Below are 22,941 nucleotides of genomic sequence, written 5' to 3'. Positions count from 1 at the left end.
CAATGGTAGGGGCATAAATGAATGGTAGCTATTAGGGTTGTCCCGATACCGATACCAGTATCGGTATCGGGACCGATACTGAGCATTTGCGGGAGTACTTGTACTCCCGCAAATGCCCCCGATGCCAGATCCGATACTAGCCCCCCCCCCGCCGCCGCCGCCACAATGCCGCCACATACCGCAACGCCCCCGCCGCCTAGTTAATCAGCGTGCGGGGAACATTACAGCTTTCATTTGAATAGCTGTCTGTTCCCCGCCGTGCGGCGTATAGACACTCCCCCTTGCTCGGGATTGGACGGGTGATCTGCACTTTGATAGACAGATCACCCGTCCAATCCCGAGCAAGGGGGAGTGTCTATACACCGCGCGGCGGGGAACAGACAGCTATTCAAATGAAAGCTGTAATGTTCCCCGCACGCTGATTAACTAGGCGGCGGCATCTAGGTATGGGGAGACATGGCTACATATGTGGGGGACATGGCTGCATCTGTGGGGGACATGGCTGCATCTGTGGGGGACATGGCTGCATATGTGCGGGACATGGCTGCATCTGTGGGGGACATGGCTGCATCTGTGGGGGACATGGCTGCATTTGGGGACACATTTAAAAAAAAGTATCGGTATTCGGTATCGGCGAGTACTTGAAAAAAAGTATCGGTACTTGTACTCGGTCCTAAAAAAGTGGTATCGGGACAACCCTAGTAGCTATGTGTTTTAGTACGCCTTGTGTTACCTGGAAAGAAAACATCAGTAAGTGACAAGGGGCACAACTAAATATTTGCAATTCGTTTTGTTCCAAATTCGTTTTTCGACTAAATTCAACAAATTCATTAATTCGGAAATATTCGAATTAAAGCGGAGGTTCACCCTAAAAAACATCTTTGTACCATCTCATCCAGCATACTTGCGTCAGCTACAGTATGCTTTTTTTTTTTACCGTTTAATCCTTCAGTTTCGTTTCAGTAGGCGTTCCTATGAAGAGGTAAACATGATTGATGTCCGGCTATGGCGCATCACGCGTTTCGAAAATTGCCGGACTAGGTCTCGGCTCTTTACGGCGCCTGCGCACGGACTAGGAGATGACTGCGCAGGCGCCGTATACAGCCAAATCCTATTTCGGCTATTTTCGGAACGTGTGACGCGCCATAGCCGGACGTCAATCATGTCCCCCTCTTCATAGGAACGCCTACTTTCCGCGGGAGTCTGAAAAGAAACTAAGGGATTAAACGGTAAATACAGCGCAAAAAAAAAGCATACTGTAGCTGACGCAAGTATGCTGGACGGGATGGTATATAATTCTTTTAGGGTGAACCTCCGCTTTAATGAAAATTTTTCCAAATTTTTTTTTTCCAAAATGTTTTAATTCAAATTTGAGCGAAATTTGAGCGAAAACCCGGAATTAGAAAATTCGAAAGAAATCTGAAAATAAGGATGAAAATACAAATTATAGGTAGTGGAATTTCTTTTAAAATTTGGCTTTTAGTGAACGTAATGAATACGGATTTATCCAAAGTTATGAATTACCAGAAATAACGAATGCCGCATCTAAATGAATGGAACATAATGAATTATTAATAATAATAATAAAACCTTTTTTTTATTATTATTTATTATTATTAATTTGTTACGTTCCATTCGTTTAAATGCAGCATTCGTTATTTCGGATAATTTGTAACTTCAGATAAATTCATATTCATTACGTTTACTAACAGCCAAATTTGAAAGGAAATTCCAATACCTATAATTTAATAGTTAGTTATTATTATTAGTTAGTTTAGTTATTATTTCGAATTTTCAAATTTTGGGATTTTCGTTCTTATATTGGGATTTTCATATTTTTGGATTTTCGGATTTCGGACGAATTATCTAAATAACGAATCCCGCATCTAAGTGTATGGAACGTAAAAAAAAATCAACTTTTTCCGAAGTTCCAAATTTATTAAAAAAAAATAATGACATATTGTCCTATCTGTACATATTTATTATTTGATAGCAGTATTGTAACTAATAAAAAGTAAAACTTTAGGCTACTTTCACACAGGGGCGGGGGGGCGTTACCGCTGTTATAGCGGCACTTTTCGGCCACTAGCGGGCAATTTTAACCCCCGCTAGTGGCTGTTAAAAGCGCCTGCAAATTGCCGCTGCCGAAGCGCTTTGCAAGCGCTTCGGCAGTAGTGTCCATTGATTTCAATGCCAGGGTCGGTGGAGGAGCAGTGTATACACCGCTCCTGCACCGCTTGAAAGATGCTGCTTGCAGGACTTTTTCTAACGTCCCGCAAGCGCACCGCCCCAGTATGAAAGCACTCGGGCTTTCACACTGGGGCTGCAGGGCAGGCATTTTTTCAGGCACTTTACAGGCTCTGGCCCAGATTCTCAAAGGAGATACGCCGTCGTATCTCTGAGTCTGAGCCGTCGTAGCTATGCGCCTGATTCGTAGAATCAGTTACGCATAGATTTGTATTAGATCCGACCGGCGTAAGTCTGCATATTTACGCTGGCCGCTAGGGGCGTGTACGCTGATTTACGCCTAGAAATATGTAAATCAGCTAGATTCGCAAATTCACGAACGTACGCCCGGCCGACGCAGTACAGATACGCCGTTTACGTTAGGCTTTTCCCGGCGTAAAGTTACCCCTGCTATATGGTGGCGTACATGCGGCGTATCAATGTTAAGTATGGCCGTCGTTCCCGCGCCGAAATTTGAAAATTTTACGTCGTTTGCGTAAGTCGTCCGTAAGTGGGGCTGGACGTAATTTACGTTCACGTCGAAACCAATACGTCCTTGCGGCGTACTTTGGAGCAATGCACACTGGAATATTCCACGGACGGCGCATGCGCTTTGAGAATACTGCACTTGCCCGTCTAAGTTGCGGAGGCGTAACGTAAATAGGATACGTTTACGCCGGCTCAAAGATACACCGCTGTACGTGAATCTGGGCCTCTATTTTTAGCCCTGAAAAACGCCTCCAAAGTAGCCTTAATATATATTAATATATGTTGGCAACTTAAGGCTCTGCTCACAGCTAGGTGTCCTGGATCACGGGCGGAAAACCCGCAATTCTGTCTGCAATCCCGAATTAATGCAAATCACGGGACGCGCTTGCAATCCCTGTTATTTCCAATGGCACCCCGATCGCGGCGCGATTTTGCCACAATTGACGCCCGATGAATCACGGTAAAATCGCACCAAGAGAATCGTGGGATGCCTGTCGCTCAAAAGACGTTTGTGTCCCACAATTTGCGCTGATTTGGGATCTATTCTGCCAGCTCTCTGAGAAGCCTAGATGCGAACGGAGCCTAAAAGTCCAGTTTTTGAACATAACTACTTCCAGCTATACCAAGACCTCAATAAATGAGAATATGTAAAAAGCGATGTTATAAACCTAATTCCCCTTTTTTAAAGAAACCCCTTTTTCTGTGTGTTAGAGCCCATTCACACCTAGGCGTTTTGTCGCCTGTAGTGTGACGCCCGCTGCCACCCCGACACGCCAGAGGGATGATGTAACATTGCCCTCTATGGAGATGGTTCACATCTCCACGCCTAACGCCTGCCGCCTGTCGCCTGAAAAAAAGTCCCGGACCTTCTTTTCAGGCGTCTTTCGGCGTTCGGCGTAGGAGATGTGAACCATCTCCATAGAGGGGGTGAGGCTGCATTCACAATCGCGGCGTTTTGTCGCTGCGAATCGCGGTACAAAACGCTGCTATTTGTCGCCGCAATTCGCGGGACAAAACGCCGCGATTTAGTACGCCAAGGTGTGAATGCAGCCTAACAGTGGCGGTGCGTCTATAGAGGGCGCTGGAGCGCCTCCCCCTCTGGCTCTCGCACCGCCACTGATTACAATAACATAGATTCATGCATTGCATTGCACCGAGAGTTGCAGGAAAAAAACAACGCTCAATATCCCCATCAACACTGTCAGAGATGGCAGGGACGGCTGAGAGCCGTCCCTGCCAGGAGAACACCCAGTGACTATTGCTAGCGGCTTTAGTCACATGAAAAATCCAACAGGCTGGTTGTACCCAAGTTGATCGATTGATCAGCTTGGGGACAATCAGCCTGTGCATACATGGTTCGAAGCTTGGCTGGTTCCTGCTGAAGATTTGAACTGTCTATGGCCAGCTTAACCCCTGAATTCTAATTGTGAGATATAAAATAAATACTTGCACTAATTTTCTTATGCATGTTTTTTTCTACCTCTGCCAGGTTGTGGAGATGAATATATTTGAAGGGATGGAATGTCGTGGAGCACCAGAGGTTGTTATTAGCCAAGGACGCGTTGTTCTAGAAGGTGAAACTCTTCACGTCAGCCAAGGGTCAGGCCGCTTCATTCAAAGGAAGACGTTCCCTGATTTTGTCTACAAGCGGATTAAAGCCAGGAATAAAGTGAGTACTGTTCAAGTACATTCCTGTATCAGCAATGCCCTTAACCTCATTTTGTTCTTGCCCTTCCCCTTGCTTTTCTTTAGAGAAGATCATTGGCCAAAGAAGGGTAACAGGGTAACCCTTTCATGCTGCCAGTGTATATTGATTGGGGTGGAGAACTTCTGCCGGGGCTAGTAGTGTATGCAGGTGACAGGCAGTAGTATGAATTAATTTCACTGTATCCAGTCACTGGAGAGGGAAGAGGGTTAGGGTCACACAAGAGATTCACTGACTCTCTACAAGGGAGAATTATTTTAATTTTATCTTTTTAGGAAAACCAACAATGTCATTTATATTGGCATGAGTATATACCAGTCATCATGGGCGTCTGCTGCAATTTTTTCAGGGGGGCTTCAGCAGCAGCGATACACAGTCGCATTTTACCCTTTCTTCGACCGCAAGCGAGGGTTAAAAGCGTGCCCCCCCCCCCCCCCACGTTAAAATGTAAAAACACCCCACTGCATCTTTCAATATCTCTGTCACTACTGTGTACCCCCTCTCCACAACTGCACTTCTGCACCCCTTTACATTACACAGCACCCTGCATCACTGGCCCCCTTTACATTACACAGCACCCTGCATCACTGGCCCCCTTTACATTACACAGCACCCTGCATCACTGAACCCTTTAACATTACACAGCACCCTGCATCACTGGACCCCTTTACATTCCACAGCACTCTGCACCACTGGACCCCTTTACATTGCACAGCACCCTGCATCACTGGACCCCTTTACATTACACAGCACCCTGCATCACTGGACCCCTTTACATTACACAGCACCTCACAGCTCTGGAGCCCTTTACATTACACAGCACCTTGCATCACTGGCCCCCTCTCCACAACTGCACCTCTGGACCCCTTTACATTACACAGCACCTCACAGCTCTGGAGCCCTTTACATTACACAGCACCTTGCATCACTGGTCCCCTTTACATTACACAGCACCCTGCATCACTGGCCCCCTTTACATTACACAGCACCCTGCATCACTGTCCCCCTTTACATTACACAGCATACTGTATCACTGGACCCCTTTACATTACACAGCACCCTGCATCACTGGCCTCCTTTACATTACACAGCACCCTGCATCACTGAACCCTTTAACATTACACAGCACCCTGCACCACTGGACCCCTTTACATTGCACAGCACCCTGCACCACTGGACCCCTTTACATTACACAGCACCCTGCACCACTGGACCCCTTTACATTACACAGCACCCTGCACCACTGGACCCCTTTACATTACACAGCACCCTGCATCACTGGACCCCTTTACATCACACAGCACCCTGCATCACTGGACCCCTTTACATTACACAGCACCCTGCATCACTGGACCCCTTTACATTACACAGCACCCTGCATCACTGGACCCCTGTGCATTACACAGCACCCTGCATCACTGGCCCCCTTTACATTACACAGCACCCTGCACCACTGGACCCCTTTACATTACACAGCACCCTGCATCACTGGACCCCTTTACATTACACAGCACCCTGCATCACTGGACCCCTTTACATTACACAGCACCCATTTTCCTTGACTGAAATACTACACTATATTGACAGTATATTTATTTCAGGTCTAAAAGAGGAACCTTTTGGAATGAGGGACAAATGGATTTGATTCCAGAAGAGGGACAGGCACTCTAAATAAGGGACAACTAGAAACGATGCCGTTTGCTACAACTCTGTGTTGTGTTTGCTCTGCGTTTCCAGACTTGCTAAAAACACATCAGAAAATAGTCTAGTGTTACCTGTGGCAACAGATGTTGGAACAAACAAAGCACAGGCCTGGTAAACGATATAAAGCGGCGCTCCCCTCCCTCTGTCCTCTGGCTCTCGTATCGTATGTCACGGAGCTGGGTCTGTGTGCAAGGTCCCGCCCCCCTAGTTTGGCTCGTGTGATAGGCGGAACACTAGAAGACTATCAGACGAGCCCACTAGGGGGGCGGGACCTTGCACACAGACCTAGCTCCATGACATACGATACGAGCGCCGGAGGACAGAAGGAGGGGAGCGCTGCAGTCGCCGCATAAAGCGGCCCCAGGGCCAGTTCGGCCCTGCTCCTGGCTCTCCCTGTCGATTCCAGGGGGGGGCAAATAACCCCCCTTGCCCTATGGAGCGGACACCCATGCCAAGCCATTCTCTTCCAAGATTTCTTGAAACCCCAAGGTTCCTCCATAGGTGCCTGCATAGTTCTAGGGCCAATATTGCTTTGCAAAACCAGCAGCATGACACCAACAAACTTTGTATCTGTCCTTAAGGGTTGCCTTCTTCCTACTGACCACCAACGTAATGAATATTTTCCCCAGTGCCCCAATGATTGATTTTAGTAAGGGTTCCCAGAGACCCAGAATTTATTTCAGAGGTTCCTTGGAGATAAAAAGATTGATAAAAGCTTTGGCTTCATAGTTTTATCCACAATATAGAGATTCCAGAAGGCCAGTCACTAATGTTATGGCGATTTACATGACAATATGCAGTATATTTTTCATATGCAGTGGAACCTCGGATTGCGAGTAACGCGGTTAACGAGAGCTTTGCAATACGAGCGCTGTATTTTTAAAAATCCTGACTCGGTTTGCGCGTGTTTTCTCGCAAAACGAGCGGGATTCAAGCCACAGCGGTGTGCAGTACTATGTTTGGCCTGAGGTGGGCGGGGGGGGGCCGGGGCTGAACAGCGCAGATCAAAGCCGTTTGGAACTGCACGGAAAGACGAGGAAATACTCAGTTTCCGAGGTTTTCCAAGGTCAGCCAAGCTGTCCTTGGGACTTTCCTTGTGTTTCCGATGCTCTCCGGCGCCCCCCGCCTCTGCCCACATGCGGTATTGCATGCCATTGAAGTCAATGCGGAACTGGGAACCCGATGCACGAACCCGCGATTGCCCAGTAACTGAGCAGGACCGTGGATCTCTGTGTGTAAACACAGAGATCCACGTCCTGTCAGGGAGAGGAGACAGATGCTGTGTCCCTTGTACATAGGGACACAGATCGGTCACCTCCCCCAGTCAGTCCCCTCTCCCTACAGTTAGAATCACTCACTAGGGTACACATTTAACCCCTTGATCTCCCCCTAGTGTTAACCCCTTCCTTGCCAGTCACATTTATACAGTAATCAGTGCATATTTATAGCACTGTTCGCTGTATTAATGTGAATGGTCCCAAAATAGTGTCAAAAGTGTCCGGCGTGTCTGCCGCAATATTGCCTTCACGATAAAAATCACTGATCGCCGCTATTAATAGTAAGAAAAAAAAAAAGGCTATAAATCTATCCCCTATTTTGTAGCCGCTATAACTTTTGCGCAAACCAATCAATAAACGCTTATTGCGATTTTTTTTTTTTTACCAAAAATATGTAGAAGAATATATATCAGCCAAAACTGAGGAAAAAAATTGTTTTTTTTAATATATTTTTGGGGATATTTATTATAGCAAAAAGTAAAAAATATTGCTTTTTTTTAAATTGTCGCTTTTCTTTTGTTTATAGCGAAAAAAATAAAAACCGAAGAGGTGATCAAATACCACCAAAAGAAAGCTCTATTTGTGGGGAAAATTTATTAAAATTTCATTTGGGTAAAGTGTTGCATGACCGCGTAATTGTCATTCAAATTGTGACAGCTGAAAAATGGCTTGGGCAGGAAGGGGGTGAAAGTGCCCAGTATTGAGGAGGTTAAGAAAGTTTTTCAAATCGTTTTAATTATTAATTTAATTAATTATCTCAGGAGATGCCTGTTTTTTTCTGTATGATATATAGTAGTGTTAATTATTTTTACTATCTTTGTAGCATATTTCTAGATTACTGAGCAGTTTAATAAGTCTGCATAAATGAGGTCACACAGCCCTACCGGGAGCCTGGCACCCACTTGAAAGCGTTTTCCTGCATGACGGATTCAATGTGACGGCTACTACAGCCCTGCAGCTCTACTCGTCCAGAACAATCACTGTGGATTAATGTTATCCTAGGACCCGGGAACGTTTAAGGCCTCGTACACACGATAGGTTAACCTGAGGACAGCGGTCTGATGGACCGTTTTCATCGGTCAAAACTAGGGTTGTCCCGATACCACTTTTTTAGGACCAAGTACAAGTACCGATACTTTTTTTCAAGTACTCGCCGATACCGAATACCGATACTTTTTTTTAATCTCATGTGACAGCGGCACATGTATCAGTATTTTTTTTTTTTTTTATCTTTAACAATTTGTTTTTAATTTTTTCCTTTTTTTTTACATTTTTTTTTATTTATAATGCTTTATTTTTTTTAAGGGGGGGGGGGGTGGACCGTGACAGTGTGTTTTTTATTTTATTTTTTTATTTTCTACAATAATTTTTTTTATTCTTTTTTTTATTATTATTTATTTTTTTAGCGCTGTTGGTGGGCTTTGGTGAGATATCAGGGGTCTTAACAGACCTCTGACAATCTCCCCTTTGAGACAGAGAAAGGGACTAGGGACACATGTTCCCCAGTCCCTTTCTCAGCAGCATCAGCTGCGCTGAAGATGAATGAAGTAAAGACAGCGGCTTCTCTTCATTCATAAACTGAAACATTGTAATCACAGTTTACAATGTTTCAGTTATGTGAATAGACAGTCAGTGATCACTGACTCTGTCCATGTGGAGCAGTAAGGAGCCGGATTTACCGGCTCCTACCCCGCTCTCCATCCTGACAGTTCCAGGGGGTGGAGGAGGAGCACGGGGGGAGAGAGAAACACGGGGGGGACATATCTGGAGATACGTCGTCGTAAGTCTTTGTGAATCTGGGCCTAAGTATTTAGGCTTTCATGAGCAGCAGCACCACCTTTTGAATCATATATATTTTCACATTTTTTATTCACCTCATATTTTGCATTTATTCATTTTTATTTATCTTCACTTGGTATTAGGTTAAGCGCAGAGTTTTCTTCTCTTTTTAATATATAAATGAAGATGAGATAATAAAAATATTACAGGCTGGGCTCAGGGATCAGAGAGACAAACCTACAGACAAACTGAGACGCACAGCTAACATTTGAGCCAGCGCTAAGAGGAGGGGGCGCACAGATAGGGGGAATAGTGAGGGACGAATGTCTCTTTTTCAGCCGCTAGAAGCTGGCAGCAGGGAGACGGGGGAGAGACCAGCTTTTAGTTGCTGGAGGAAGAGAGACACCATTGTCATCTATCACCAATTCCACCTCCCTGTGTGGGCCCCCCTGTGTGCTTGGGCCCCCTACAAGAGGACCGGTGGTCCCCCCTATCAGCGGCCCTGGGCACTGGGACCATTTCTTCTTTGTGATCCCTTGATACACACATCTGATATAAATCTATAAAACAAAAGAAAATGAGCTGCTCTTCACTTTCCCCTGTAAAAGCTTCTAATGTAATATAATGTAGAGTATGAGATAAAACTCGGGGAAAATAGGACGTGGCAGTTCTCTCTGAAGAATTGGCTTTGATGGTTACAAAGGCTCTGGCGGCCCCTCTGGGGGTTACATTACAGAGTGCTGGGGATAAGCGCTCGCTAAGCATCGCAGCGAATGTTGGTTACAATCTTACGTTTTATATCGAGATCCCAGGCAAGAGAAAATGAGGTCAGTAATCATTACATATTCTAACACGTTCCTATGGGGACTGGAATCCTATCATTGTGTCCTGCGTGCCAACGGCCTACCGCACAAATTATTAATCATGTCGAATTGTCTTCATTTTAGAAGTTAGACATTTCAGATGCTGTTTTAGAATAAATTTAGCTCATTTTATATCATGCAAATAGCAATTGGCACTGACCAATAAGAAATCAGCTTTTCTAGTCCATTAAAGTATAACTAAAGGCAAAACATTTTTCTAGATTTGGAAAAAATGGACAGGAGTTAGACTCACTGCGATGTATTTATTTTATTTTTTTGCTTGTGTCCCTGTTAGACCCCTTTCACACTGAAACGGTTTTACAGCGTTTTAGCGTTAAAAATAGCGCTATTAAAACGCTCATAAAACGCTCTCCATGCATCTCAATGGACCCTTTTCACACTGAGTCCTGCAAGTAGCGTCTTTGGAGCAGCTTTTGGGCGCTAAAAAAAACGCCTCTCTCCATTGAAATGAATTGAAAGCGCTGTAAAAACGCCTTACCCTTTCACACTGAGGCACTGCAAAAACGCTCCTAAAACTTTAGGGTCTTAGCGGTGCTTTAGGCCCCTTTCACACTGTGGCGGGAGGCGCGGTGGCGGTATTCTGAGCATCCCATCTCTGATCCATCCCATCCCTGTATTCTGAGAATCCCATCTCTGATCCATCCCATCCCTGTATTCTGAGCATCCCATCTCTGATCCATCCCATCCCTGTATTCTGAGCATCCCATCTCTGATCCATCCCATCCCTGTATTCTGAGCATCCCATCTCTGATCCATCCCATCCCTGTATTCTGAGAAGCCCAATCTGATCCATCCCATCCCTGTATTCTGAGCATCCCATCTCTGATCCATCCCATCCCTGTATTCTGAGCATCCCATCTCTGATCCATCCCATCCCTGTATTCTGAGCATCCCATCTCTGATCCATCCCATCCCTGTATTCTGAGAATCCCATCTCTGATCCATCCCATCCCTGTATTCTGAGCATCCCATCTCTGATCCATCCCATCCCTGTATTCTGAGCATCCCATCTCTGATCCATCCCATCCCTGTATTCTGAGAAGCCCAATCTGATCCATCCCATCCCTGTATTCTGAGAAGCCCAATCTGATCCATCCCATCCCTGTATTCTGAGAATCCCATCTCTGATCCATCCCATCCCTGTATTCTAAGCATCCCATCTCTGATCCATCCCATCCCTGTATTCTGAGCATCCCATCTCTGATCCATCCCATCTCTGATCCATCCCATCCCTGTATTCTGAGCATCCCATCTCTGATCCATCCCATCCCTGTATTCTGAGAATCCCATCTCTGATCCATCCCATCCCTGTATTCTGAGAAGCCCAATCTGATCCATCCCATCCCTGTATTCTGAGCATCCCATCTCTGATCCATCCCATCCCTGTATTCTGAGAATCCCATCTCTGATCCATCCCATCCCTGTATTCTGAGCATCCCATCTCTGATCCATCCCATCCCTGTATTCTGAGCATCCCATCTCTGATCCATCCCATCCCTGTATTCTGAGAATCCCATCTCTGATCCATCCCATCCCTGTATTCTGAGAAGCCCAATCTGATTCATCCCATCCCTGTATTCTGAGAATCCCATCTCTGATCCATCCCATCCCTGTATTCTGAGCATCCCATCTCTGATCCATCCCATCCCTGTATTCTGAGAATCCCATCTCTGATCCATCCCATCCCTGTATTCTGAGCATCCCATCTCTGATCCATCCCATCCCTGTATTCTGAGCATCCCATCTCTGATCCATCCCATTCCTGTATTCTGAGAATCCCATCTCTGATCCATCCCATCCCTGTATTCTGAGCATCCCATCTCTGATCCATCCCATCCCTGTATTCTGAGGATCCCAATCTGATCCATCCCATCCCTGTATTCTGAGCATCCCATCTCTGATCCACCCCATCCCTGTATTCTGAGAATCCCATCTCTGATCCATCCCATCCCTGTATTCTGAGCATCCCACCTCTGATCCATCCCATCCCTGTATTCTGAGAATCCCATCTCTGATCCATCCCATCCCTGTATTCTGAGCATCCCATCTCTGATCCATCCCATCCCTGTATTCTGAGAATCCCATCTCTGATCCATCCCATCCCTGTATTCTGAGAATCCCATCTCTGATCCATCCCATCCCTGTATTCTGAGAATCCCATCTCTGATCCATCCCATCCCTGTATTCTGAGCATCCCATCTCTGATCCATCCCATCCCTGTATTCCGAGAAGCCCAATCTGATCCATCCCATCCCTGTATTCTGAGCATCCCATCTCTGATCCATCCCATCCCTGTATTCTGAGAAGCCCAATCTGATCCATCCCATCCCTGTATTCTGAGCATCCCACCTCTGATCCATCCCATCCCTGTATTCTGAGAATCCCATCTCTGATCCATCCCATCCCTGTATTCTGAGAATCCCATCTCTGATCCATCCCATCCCTGTATTCTAAACATCCCATCTCTGATCCATCCCATCCCTGTATTCTGAGCATCCCATCTCTGATCCATCCCATCCCTGTATTCTGAGAATCCCATCTCTGATCCATCCCATCCCTGTATTCTGAACATCCCATCTCTGATCCATCCCATCCCTGTATTCTGAGAATCCCATCTCTGATCCATCCCATCCCTGTATTCTGAGAAGCCCAATCTGATCCATCCCATCCCTGTATTCTGAGAAGCCCAATCTGATCCATCCCATCCCTGTATTCTGAGAAGCCCAATCTGATCCATCCCATCCCTGTATTCTGAGAAGCCCATCTCTGATCCATCCCATCCCTGTATTCTGAGCATCCCATCTCTGATCCATCCCATCCCTGTATTCTGAGAATCCCATCTCTGATCCATCCCACCCCTGTATTCTGAGAATCCCATCTCTGATCCATCCCACCCCTGTATTCTGAGCATCCCATCTCTGATCCATCCCATCCCTGTATTCTGAGAATCCCATCACTGATCCATCCCATCCCTGTATTCTGAGAATCCCATCTCTGATCCATCCCATCCCTGTATTCTGAGAATCCCATCTCTGATCCATCCCATCCCTGTATTCTGAGCATCCCATCTCTGATATATCCCATCCCTGTATTCTGAGCATCCCATCTCTGATCCATCCCATCCCTGTATTCTGAGAATCCCATCTCTGATCCATCCCATCCCTGTATTCTGAGAATCCCATCTCTGATCCATCCCACCCCTGTATTCTGAGCATCCCATCTCTGATCCATCCCATCCCTGTATTCTGAGAATCCCATCACTGATCCATCCCATCCCTGTATTCTGAGAATCCCATCTCTGATCCATCCCACCCCTGTATTCTGAGCATCCCATCTCTGATCCATCCCATCCCTGTATTCTGAGAATCCCATCTCTGATCCATCCCATCCCTGTATTCTGAGAATCCCATCTCTGATCCATCCCATCCCTGTATTCTGAGAAGCCCAATCTGATCCATCCCATCCCTGTATTCTGAGCATCCCATCTCTGATCCATCCCATCCCTGTATTCTGAGAAGCCCATCTCTGATCCATCCCATCCCTGTATTCTGAGAATCCCATCTCTGATCCATCCCATCCCTGTATTCTGAGCATCCCATCTCTGTTCCATCCCATCCCTGTATTCTGAGCATCCCATCTCTGATCCATCCCATCCCTGTATTCTGAGCATCCCATCTCTGATCCATCCCATCCCTGTATTCTGAGCATCCCATCTCTGATCCATCCCATCCCTGTATTCTGAGAAGCCCAATCTGATCCATCCCATCCCTGTATTCTGAGCATCCCATCTCTGATCCATCCCATCCCTGTATTCTGAGCATCCCATCTCTGATCCATCCCATCCCTGTATTCTGAGCATCCCATCTCTGATCCATCCCATCCCTGTATTCTGAGAAGCCCAATCTGATCCATCCCATCCCTGTATTCTGAGCATCCCATCTCTGATCCATCCCATCCCTGTATTCTGAGAATCCCATCTCTGATCCATCCCATCCCTGTATTCTGAGCATCCCATCTCTGATCCATCCCATCCCTGTATTCTGAGCATCCCATCTCTGATCCATCCCATCCCTGTATTCTGAGCATCTCATCTCTGATCCATCCCATCCCTGTATTCTGAGAATCCCATCTCTGATCCATCCCATCCCTGTATTCTGAGCATCCCATCTCTGATCCATCCCATCCCTTTATTCTGAGCATCCCATCTCTGATCCATCCCATCCCTGTATTCTGAGAAGCCCATCTCTGATCCATCCCATCCCTGTATTTTGAGCACAATGCACTCCTTTGAAAAAGCACAAAGGTTTTTTTATCTGGACACAATGGTAAGGTTTTTGGTCCCTTAGGGCTCATTCAGAGGGCTGATCAGTCCTATCCTCTGTACAGAGCCGCTGGTAGATTTATTCCATGTTGGCACTTTGAAAATAATAAATTGGTTTTGTGTCGCGGTTTGGGCACTCGGGCTCAAAAAGGTTCGCCATCACTGCCCTAGGCTTATACTCAAGTCAATCATTTTTCCATTTTTTTTTGTGGTAAAATTAGGTGCCTCGGCTTATATTCGGGTCGGCTTATACTCGAGTATATACGATAATAAAAAAAATAACCATTGGGGGTTATTTACGAAAGGCAAATCCACTTTGCACTACAAGTGCAAAGTGCACTTGAATTGCACTTGGAAGTGCAGTCGCTGTAAATCTGAGGGGTAGATCTGAATTGAGGGGAAGCTCTGCTGATTTTATTATCCAATCATGTGCAAGCTAAAATGCTTTTTTTTATGTCCCTTGCATGTCCCCCTCGGATCTACAGTGACTGCCCTTCCAAGTACACTTTCAGTGCAATTTCAAGTGAAAGTTGCATTTGTAGTTTGCACTTGTAGTGCAAAGTGGCTTTGTCTTTAGTAAATAACCCCCTATAGACTTAATAAAATAAAATAAAATTCTAGCTACAATGGGTCAGCATGTGTACCCTTAAAATGAGAATGTCTGAATTTTGGTTCTGTGTCTCCTGATATAGTTGGCAGAGGTCCGCGGAGTTCCCAGGGGGTTATATGATGGACCTGTTCATGATGTCACAGTGGCTACTAAGTCTGTAGCACCCACGCCAACCTCCCGGGTAGCACCGTGTGCTGGAAAAGTGCAGATGGCGCCAGCTCGAAATCTTCATCGGTCTGGGTTCAGTTTATCAGGTAAGTTAATAACATCGAGATTGTGAGCTCAGAGTCATCTTATTGATGCTACAAGGCTTTTATACTAACACTGCTTTAACGGCTTGCCGACCAGCCGCCGTCGTTATACGGCGGCAGGTCAGCTCCCCTGCGCGATTGCCCGTAGCTATACATCGGCTCTCGCGCAGGCCACTAGGGGCGCGCCCCCCGCTCTCCCCCGACTCCCGTGCGCGTGCCCGGCGGGCGCGATCGCCGCCGGGCACACGCGGCCGCTCGTTACAGAGCGAGGACCAGGAGCTGTGTGTATAAACACACAGCTCCCGGTCCTGTCAGGGGGAGAAATGCTGATCTTCTGTTCATACAATGTATGAACAGCGATCTGTCATTTCCCCCAGTCAGTCCCACCCCCCTTCAGTTAGAACACACCCAGGGAACAAATTTAACCCCTTCCCGCCCCCTAGTGTTAACCCCTTCACTGCCATTTTTATAGTAATCCAATGCATTTTTATAGCACTGATCGCTATAAAAATGCCAATGGTCCCAAAAATGTGTCCGAAGTGTCCGCCATAATGTCGCAGTACCGAAAAAAATCGCTGATCGCCGCCATTACTAGTAAAAAAAAATATTAATAAAAATGCCATAAAACTACCCCCTATTTTGTAAACGCTATAACTTTTGCGCAAACCAATCAATAAACGCTTATTGCGATTATTTTTTTCCGAAAAATATGTAGAAGAATACGTATCGGCCTAAAATGTTTTTTTTATATATTTTTGGGGGATATTTATTATAGCAAAAAGTTAAAAATATTATTTTTTTAAAAAATTCTCGCTCTATTTTTGTTTATAGCGCAAAAACTAAAAACCGCAGAGGTGATCAAATACCACCAAAATAAAGCTCTATTTGTGGGGTAAAAAAGGACGCCAATTTTGTTTAGGAGCCACGTTGCACGACCGCACAATTGTCAGTTAAATAGACGCAGTGCCGCATCGCAAAAAGTGCTCTGGTCTTTTGACCAGCAATATGGTCCGGGGGTTAAGTGGTTAAAGAGACCCTGCCGTCCGACTATTGATTTTAATAACAATCTTTCCATAAGATTATTTGTACATTCAACATATTTTATGCATGATATCTTTTTTTTTTTTTTTTTTATCTTTTTATTTAATTTCTTAACCACTTCCAAACTGCTGTACGACTATATACGGCCTCACTTTAAAGATGGATATCTCGGTAACGGCAGCAGCTGCTGCCACAACCGAGGTATCCATCTTTAGTGTGAGCGGTTCTGTTAACGATAACGGCAGTCTCCGTGGCGGATTCGCCGCGAGATCACCGTTATCGGCGGCGGGAGAGGGCCCCCCTCCCGCCGCTCTCCCGCGCCCTCCGCCGCTTATCGGAGCCGTCGGTAGCGGCGGAGGCGATCGGGTCCGTTCGGTAGCTGTGTGGGGTTGCGAGTGAGGGGAAAATCGCCCCCACCCATCCCCATAGCATTGCTGGGCGGAAGTGACGTCAAAACGTCAGTCCCGCCCAGCGTCTTAAAGAAACATTTTTTTTGTTTGTCATTTGAAAATATTTTTTATTTTTTTTTGCATTTTAGTCTAAATATGAGATGTAAGGTCTTTTTGACCCCAGATCTCATATTTAAGAGGACCTGTCATGCTTTTTTTTTATTACAAGGGATGTTTACATTCCTTGCAATAGGAATAAAAGTGATCATTTATTTATTTATTTTTTTCCCAGTGTAAAAAATAATAAAATAAATAAAAATAAATAAGAAAATATATATATATTTTTTTTAAAGCGCCCCGTCCCGACGAGCTTGCGCGCAGAAGCGACCGCATACGTGAGTAGGGCCTGCATATGAAAACGGTGTTCAAACCACACAAGTGAGGTATCGCCGCGATCGTTCGAGCGAGAGCAATAATTCTAGCCCTAGACCTCCTCTGTCACTCAAAAAATGCAACCTATAGATTTTTTTAAACGTCGCCTATCGAGATTTTTAAGGGTAAAAGTTTGACGCCATGCCACGAGCGGGCGCAATTTGTAAGCGTGACATGTTGGGTATCATTTTACTCGGCGTAACATTATCTTTCACAATATATAAAAAAATTGGGCCAAATTTATTGCTGTCTTACTTTTTAATTAAAAAAAGTGATTTTTTTCCAAAAAAAGTGCGCTTGTAGGACCGCTGCGCAAATACGGTGTGACAAAAAGTATTGCAATGATCGCCATTTTATTCTCTAGGGTATTAGAAACAAATAAATATATAATGTTTGTGGGTTTTAAGTAATTTTCTAGCAAAAAAAAACTGTTTTAGTCTTGTAAACACCAAATCTGAAAAACACCCACGGTACTGAAGTGGTTAATAAACAAACAAAACACAAGAAGACATCATACACATTGAACCTAAAATATAAAAATACAATTTCAAAATCTAATATAACAAAACAAAGAAAAAGGAGGAAAATAAAATAAACATTAAAGCAGAGTTCCGGCCACAATTTCACTTTTTAAATATAAATACCCCTGTAATACACAAGCTTAATGTATTCTAGTAAAGTTAGTCTGTAAACTAAGGTCCGTTTTGTTAGGTTGTTACAGCATTTAGACACTTTATAAAATAGAAATTGACTGGGGCCATCTTAAGTGTGGGCATCATGAAGCCAGACTGTATGACTTCCTGGATTTCAGCCTTGCAGATCTTGCACATGCTCAGTGCTGCACAAGCAGTGTAATAGGTTTCAGATCAGGTTTCAGCACCTGTACTGTCCAGGTCACATGATTCTTCGAGACTGGGGAGTGCACAGACTCCTGGAAAGTTACACCCACTACATTCCCAGGAGTCTGTGCGGTGTAGGTTAGGAAGCTTAAGCACCTAGGTGCAGGAAGAGGGAAGATTAACTATTCTGCCTAGCAACAACACTTTGAAGGCATCTCAGAAAAAAAAAAAAAATTCTTAAAGGACTAATGAATTTTTTTTTAAAACTACTGATGTAATGTTATATTTATGGGTGGAACTCCACTTTAATTCCTTCTTTCCCCAGTGACCCCAAACATTCCCTATATAGGAGCACCCAAATTACAATTAATGGCCCCCATGGGCATTAGATGCTGTATACAGTTTGTCCAGCCACTTTGCCCACACTTTATTGTACTTAGTAGGACAACCCCTATTCATGTAAGTATCTCTATACAATGGAAGATTATTATAACGAAGGAAAGGGCTATTAAGCTGGGCCAGCACAGAGTAATTAGATACAAAAGTGGAGAGGGCTTTGATATGCAAGGAGGGAGGAGCTGTGTTAGGGGATTGGCCCAGCAGAAGCCAAATTTGCTAGAAGGTTTAAAAGCACATTGCACAAGTGAATAAAAAAAAGGTTTATAAAAAGGAAAAACAATGCAGTAAGCTTTTAAAATACCTAATGTTTCTATGCTTTTTCCTGCAATTTTTTAAGTTAATGACAGAGGTCTCTTTGTAAAAGGCATTTCAACATACAGTACATGTATTATTTTTTTTATATGATTGGGGTTTGTCCTTGGCCATCAGCCATAACATTATGACCACTGCCAGTGAATAACATTGATTATCATGCTACAATGGCACCTGAATGTGGGTGGGATATAATAGACAGCAAGTGAACATGTTATCCCTGGAGTTGATGTGGTAAAGCAGGAAAAATTGGATAAGTGTAAGGAATTGATTGACTTTGACAAGGGCCAAACTGTAATAGCTAGATGACTGGGTCAGAGCAACTTTAAGGCTTCATTTCCATGGACGTTTTTCGCGTTTTTGAGCGTTTTTAATGTCTGGCATTTTTACAGCTCTAAGGCTGGAGCTTCAGAACGCACTGGTCCTGTTTTTTTTTTTGCAGCTCAAAAACGTCATGGTGGGCATGAGGCCATAGACTAACATGGAGAGCCGTTTTTAGGCTGCAAAAAAGGCCCAGAAAAGTGGCTGTAAAAACGTCCAAAAACGTCAATGGAAATGAAGCCTAAAACTGCAGCTTTTGTGGGATGTTGCCAGTCTTAAGTGGTCAGGACTGACCAAAAGTGGTCCAAGGAAGGAAAACCAGCAAACTGGCAACATGGTCATTGGCAGCCAAGGTTTATTGATGCACTTTTTCTTTTTTTTTTTTAAGATCGGCGTGGTGCAAAAATCCTATAACGAAAAAAACCTGTAAGTGTACAGAAAACGTGCATGTGAACACACAAAAAAAAGTGCACTTAAGGGTGTACTTTTGTCCATCTCCCAAAGGAGTAGGCTCCTGACGGGGACATCATAGGTTCAAAATGGTCTGCCTAGTCAGAATGCCTGGCAAACCACTTCTAGGACAGCCAAAGCCATCCCCAAATACTAGGTCAGGGGGGGCTCTCCTGAAGAGAGACCCCTTAGAGGCAGGGGAAGAAGGAACCATAAGGCCACGCATCCCCCCCCACCCTAGACATCAGGGTAAGCCTGAGGACTCACACCCTTCATCCAGTGAAAAAACACACACAAAAGTTGAAAGTGATAAACAGTGAAGGAAAATAAATAAAAATAAAATAGTGGCCATGCTCAAATTATGCATTGGTCTAGGCCCTGAGGCCCGGTAAGCCCCGTACTTAGTCAAAAAGCCAGGCCCTAAATGGCGCAGTGCAGAAAAAGCCTTGGTGACTGTGACCGTGAGTTATTTTCACACAGTGTGGTCCCACACCCAAGTATTACTAAGAGCACCCCTAGGGCCACCACTTCCGGGGGGCACAAACACAGCGGACCATCTGCCTTCCCAGCCCATGGCCAGACAAGGTAGACCGCTCAAACCAGAAGGTAATGAACCCTTCCGGCTTTCTCGGAAAGAACCTACTCCCGGTTCCCAATTACATTTAGGCACTCTGGTTCCTGCCGATACTAACCTTCCAGGTTCCCATCACACCAGTGAATGTGCACAGCCACCACCGCAATCCCCGGTCAGGTCAGGATAGTAGCACAGCGCCTCCACTGGATCACCGATAACAGATATTACACTTGATCTTAGACAAAAGGCAGAGAAGCAAGAAGGTTTATTGATGCACTGCAGGGAAATTTTGGGGCCCCTCACACAGCTTCAGGCATGGGCCCCTGGAGCAGAGAGCCGGGGGGGGGTGCTGCCTTGTATTGAGAACTGGAGGGGGGGGGGCTGCCGCAAAATTACACTGGCATCCCACTCACCTCTTCCTCCACTTGCAATCTGAAAGTGAAAGTATTTTCTCTCACCGCGACATGAGAGGGGGAGGGGGGGACTACAGAAATGAAAGTTTTCTCCTCTCAGCCGTGAGCTGAGAAGGGGGGCGGCCGGGCCCCTGGGAACATTCGGGCCCCTTGCAGGTGTAATGCCTGTGCGGCCCTGATGCACTGCGTAGTCTGATCCAATAGAAAAGCTAGGATAGCTCAAATGGAGCTCCCTACCTCATTCTGTCCAGCTATCTCCTACTCTTTCCACTTTTAACACTACTCTTCAGAGGAGCCTATCCCACCTCCTCCTAACAACTGTGGCCGGGATTCAGATACATTTGTGTATCTTTCGGCGGGCGTAGCGTATCTCAGATACACTACGCCGTAACTTACAGCGGCAGGTCCCGTATTCAGAAAGAATTAGCGCTGTAAGTTACGGCGGCGTAGTGTAACTGGGCCGGCGTAAGCCCGCCTAATTCAAATGTGGATAATGTGGGCGTGTATTATTTAAATTACTTGTGACCCCACGTAATTGACGTTTTTTCCGAACGGCGCATGCGCCGTCCGTGAACATTTCCAAGTGCGCATGCTCCAAATTACACCGCAAACTGTCAATGCTTTCAACGTGAACGTAACTTATGTACAGCCCTATTCGCGAACGACTTACACAAACGACGTAAAATACGACGCTGTTCGTACGTTTCCGTCGTCCATACCTAACATGACTTACCCCTGCTTTATGAGGGGTAACTTTACGCCGGAAAAAGCCTTACGTAAACAATGTAAAAAAATGCGCCGGTCGGACGTACGTTTCTAAATCGACGTATCTACCCAATTTGCATATTCGACGCGTAAATATACAGAAGCTCCAACTAGCGGCCAGCGTAAATATGCACCCTAAGATACGACGGTGTAAGAAACTTACGCCAGCCGTATCTTAGTAAAATTCTGGCGTATCTTGCTTTCTGAATACAGAAAGAAGATACGCCGGCGCTTCGTAGAACTTACGCGGCGTATCAACAGATACGCCGACGTAAAGGCTATCTGAATCCGGGCCTGTATTTCTACTTTCTCCATCAGCTCATCCCCCAGTTATTACCTTTTGTATCACTTGACCCCCCCTTTTATAGTGTAAACTCTAACGAGCAGGGCCCTCTGATCCCCCCTGTATTGAATTGTATTGTAACTGTACTGTCTGCCCTCATGTTGTAATGCCCCCCATTCAAACTGTTGGCGCTATATAAATCCTGTGTAATAATAATAAAAATACTGATGGCTTGGTACCAAATACCACAGCATACCTTCAGAGGTCTAGTGGAGTCCATGCTTTGATGGGTCAGGGCTGTTTTGGCACCAAAAGGGGGACCTACTAAATATTAGATGGGTAGTAATATTATTATGGTGGGTGGTCATATTGTTATGGCTGATCGGTATATGTATATACAGTCAATATATTCAGTATACACATAATATACAAATATGCATACATATACAGTATAAACAATGTGTAAAATCCAATAGCAGGATTGACAGAATAATAAATCTATCTGCCTGCATATTCTTTTGCAGGATCCCAAATGGATGATCATATCCCGAGACGCAATACTCAGAAAATCGTAGAACCCCCTGGCGGTCGCTCTAATATTACTTCACTTTCATAGTACTGGATACAAGTGGATTTCACAGCCATTTAAAAGTGGAGAGGAGATCACAAGAGTCTGCATGATGATTTTGTGAACAATTACCCTTGAGGCAAAGATCCCCACTGGCCCTGATCCACATTTTGTGTATGGTGTCTAATAGGGGAGAAGGTTAGCGTTATAGAAGGATGTAAGCACTGTTTTGTTTATGAGACTACGTGATGATATAGTCAATTGTTGGCTTTAAAGTGCCCCTTTTTCCTGCTCACAATGGAGGCAGTCAAGTTGTTGGTAAAAGAAAACCTTGTGAAAAATGTACCTTAAAGTTTTATTGGGAACCTTGTGACACCAACGCATGCCTGGTCTGGGTCAACTACCGTATTTCCCCCGAAAATAAATCCGGTCTTATATTAATTTTGGCAACAAAAGACCCAGTAGGGCTTATTTTCGGGGTAGGTCTTAACATATTCTCTCTCTCCCTGCCTGTCAGGAATCCCCACTTTGAACAAACTTAAAATGCTCAAATCCTTTAATGCCCTGTACACACGATCGGTTGATCCGATGAAAACAAACCGATGGATTTTTTCATCGGATATCCGATGAAGCTGACTTTCATCAGTCTTGCCTACACACCATCAGTTAAAAATCCGATCGTGTCCAACGCAGTGACGTAAAACACAACGACGTGCAGAGAAAAATGAAGTTCCGAGCATGTGTTCGACTTTATTCTGAGCATGCGTGGATTTTTGACCGATGGTTTTCCCCCCCACAGACGATCGTTTTTTTCTATCGGTTTTTTAACCATCAGAAAATTTAAAAACGGGTTCTATTTTTTTTCACTGATGGAAAAAAAACGATGGGGCCCACACACGATCGGTTCGT

At 45.1% G+C, this 22,941-nt stretch overlaps 1 protein-coding gene across 2 annotated transcripts in view; it reads left to right on the top strand.

Annotated features, from left to right (window-relative positions):
* Positions 1 to 22,663, top strand: part of DPYSL4 (dihydropyrimidinase like 4) — a 71,725-nt gene extending 49,062 nt beyond the window's left edge. For both annotated transcript variants that reach the window (XM_040361365.1, XM_040361364.1), the window contains 3 exons: positions 4,205 to 4,384; positions 15,078 to 15,249; positions 21,989 to 22,663. In XM_040361365.1, the coding sequence (XP_040217299.1) occupies positions 4,205 to 4,384; positions 15,078 to 15,249; positions 21,989 to 22,080 (444 nt within the window). In that variant the 3' untranslated portion in view covers positions 22,081 to 22,663. The remainder of the gene's footprint in view (positions 1 to 4,204; positions 4,385 to 15,077; positions 15,250 to 21,988) is intronic.
* The last annotated feature ends 278 nt before the right edge of the window (positions 22,664 to 22,941 follow it).

This window comes from Rana temporaria, chromosome 8, assembly GCF_905171775.1.
Source record: "Rana temporaria chromosome 8, aRanTem1.1, whole genome shotgun sequence".
In the NCBI taxonomy this organism is placed as follows: Eukaryota; Metazoa; Chordata; class Amphibia; order Anura; family Ranidae; genus Rana; species Rana temporaria.
This window is presented reverse-complemented; position numbering and strand designations above follow the sequence as displayed.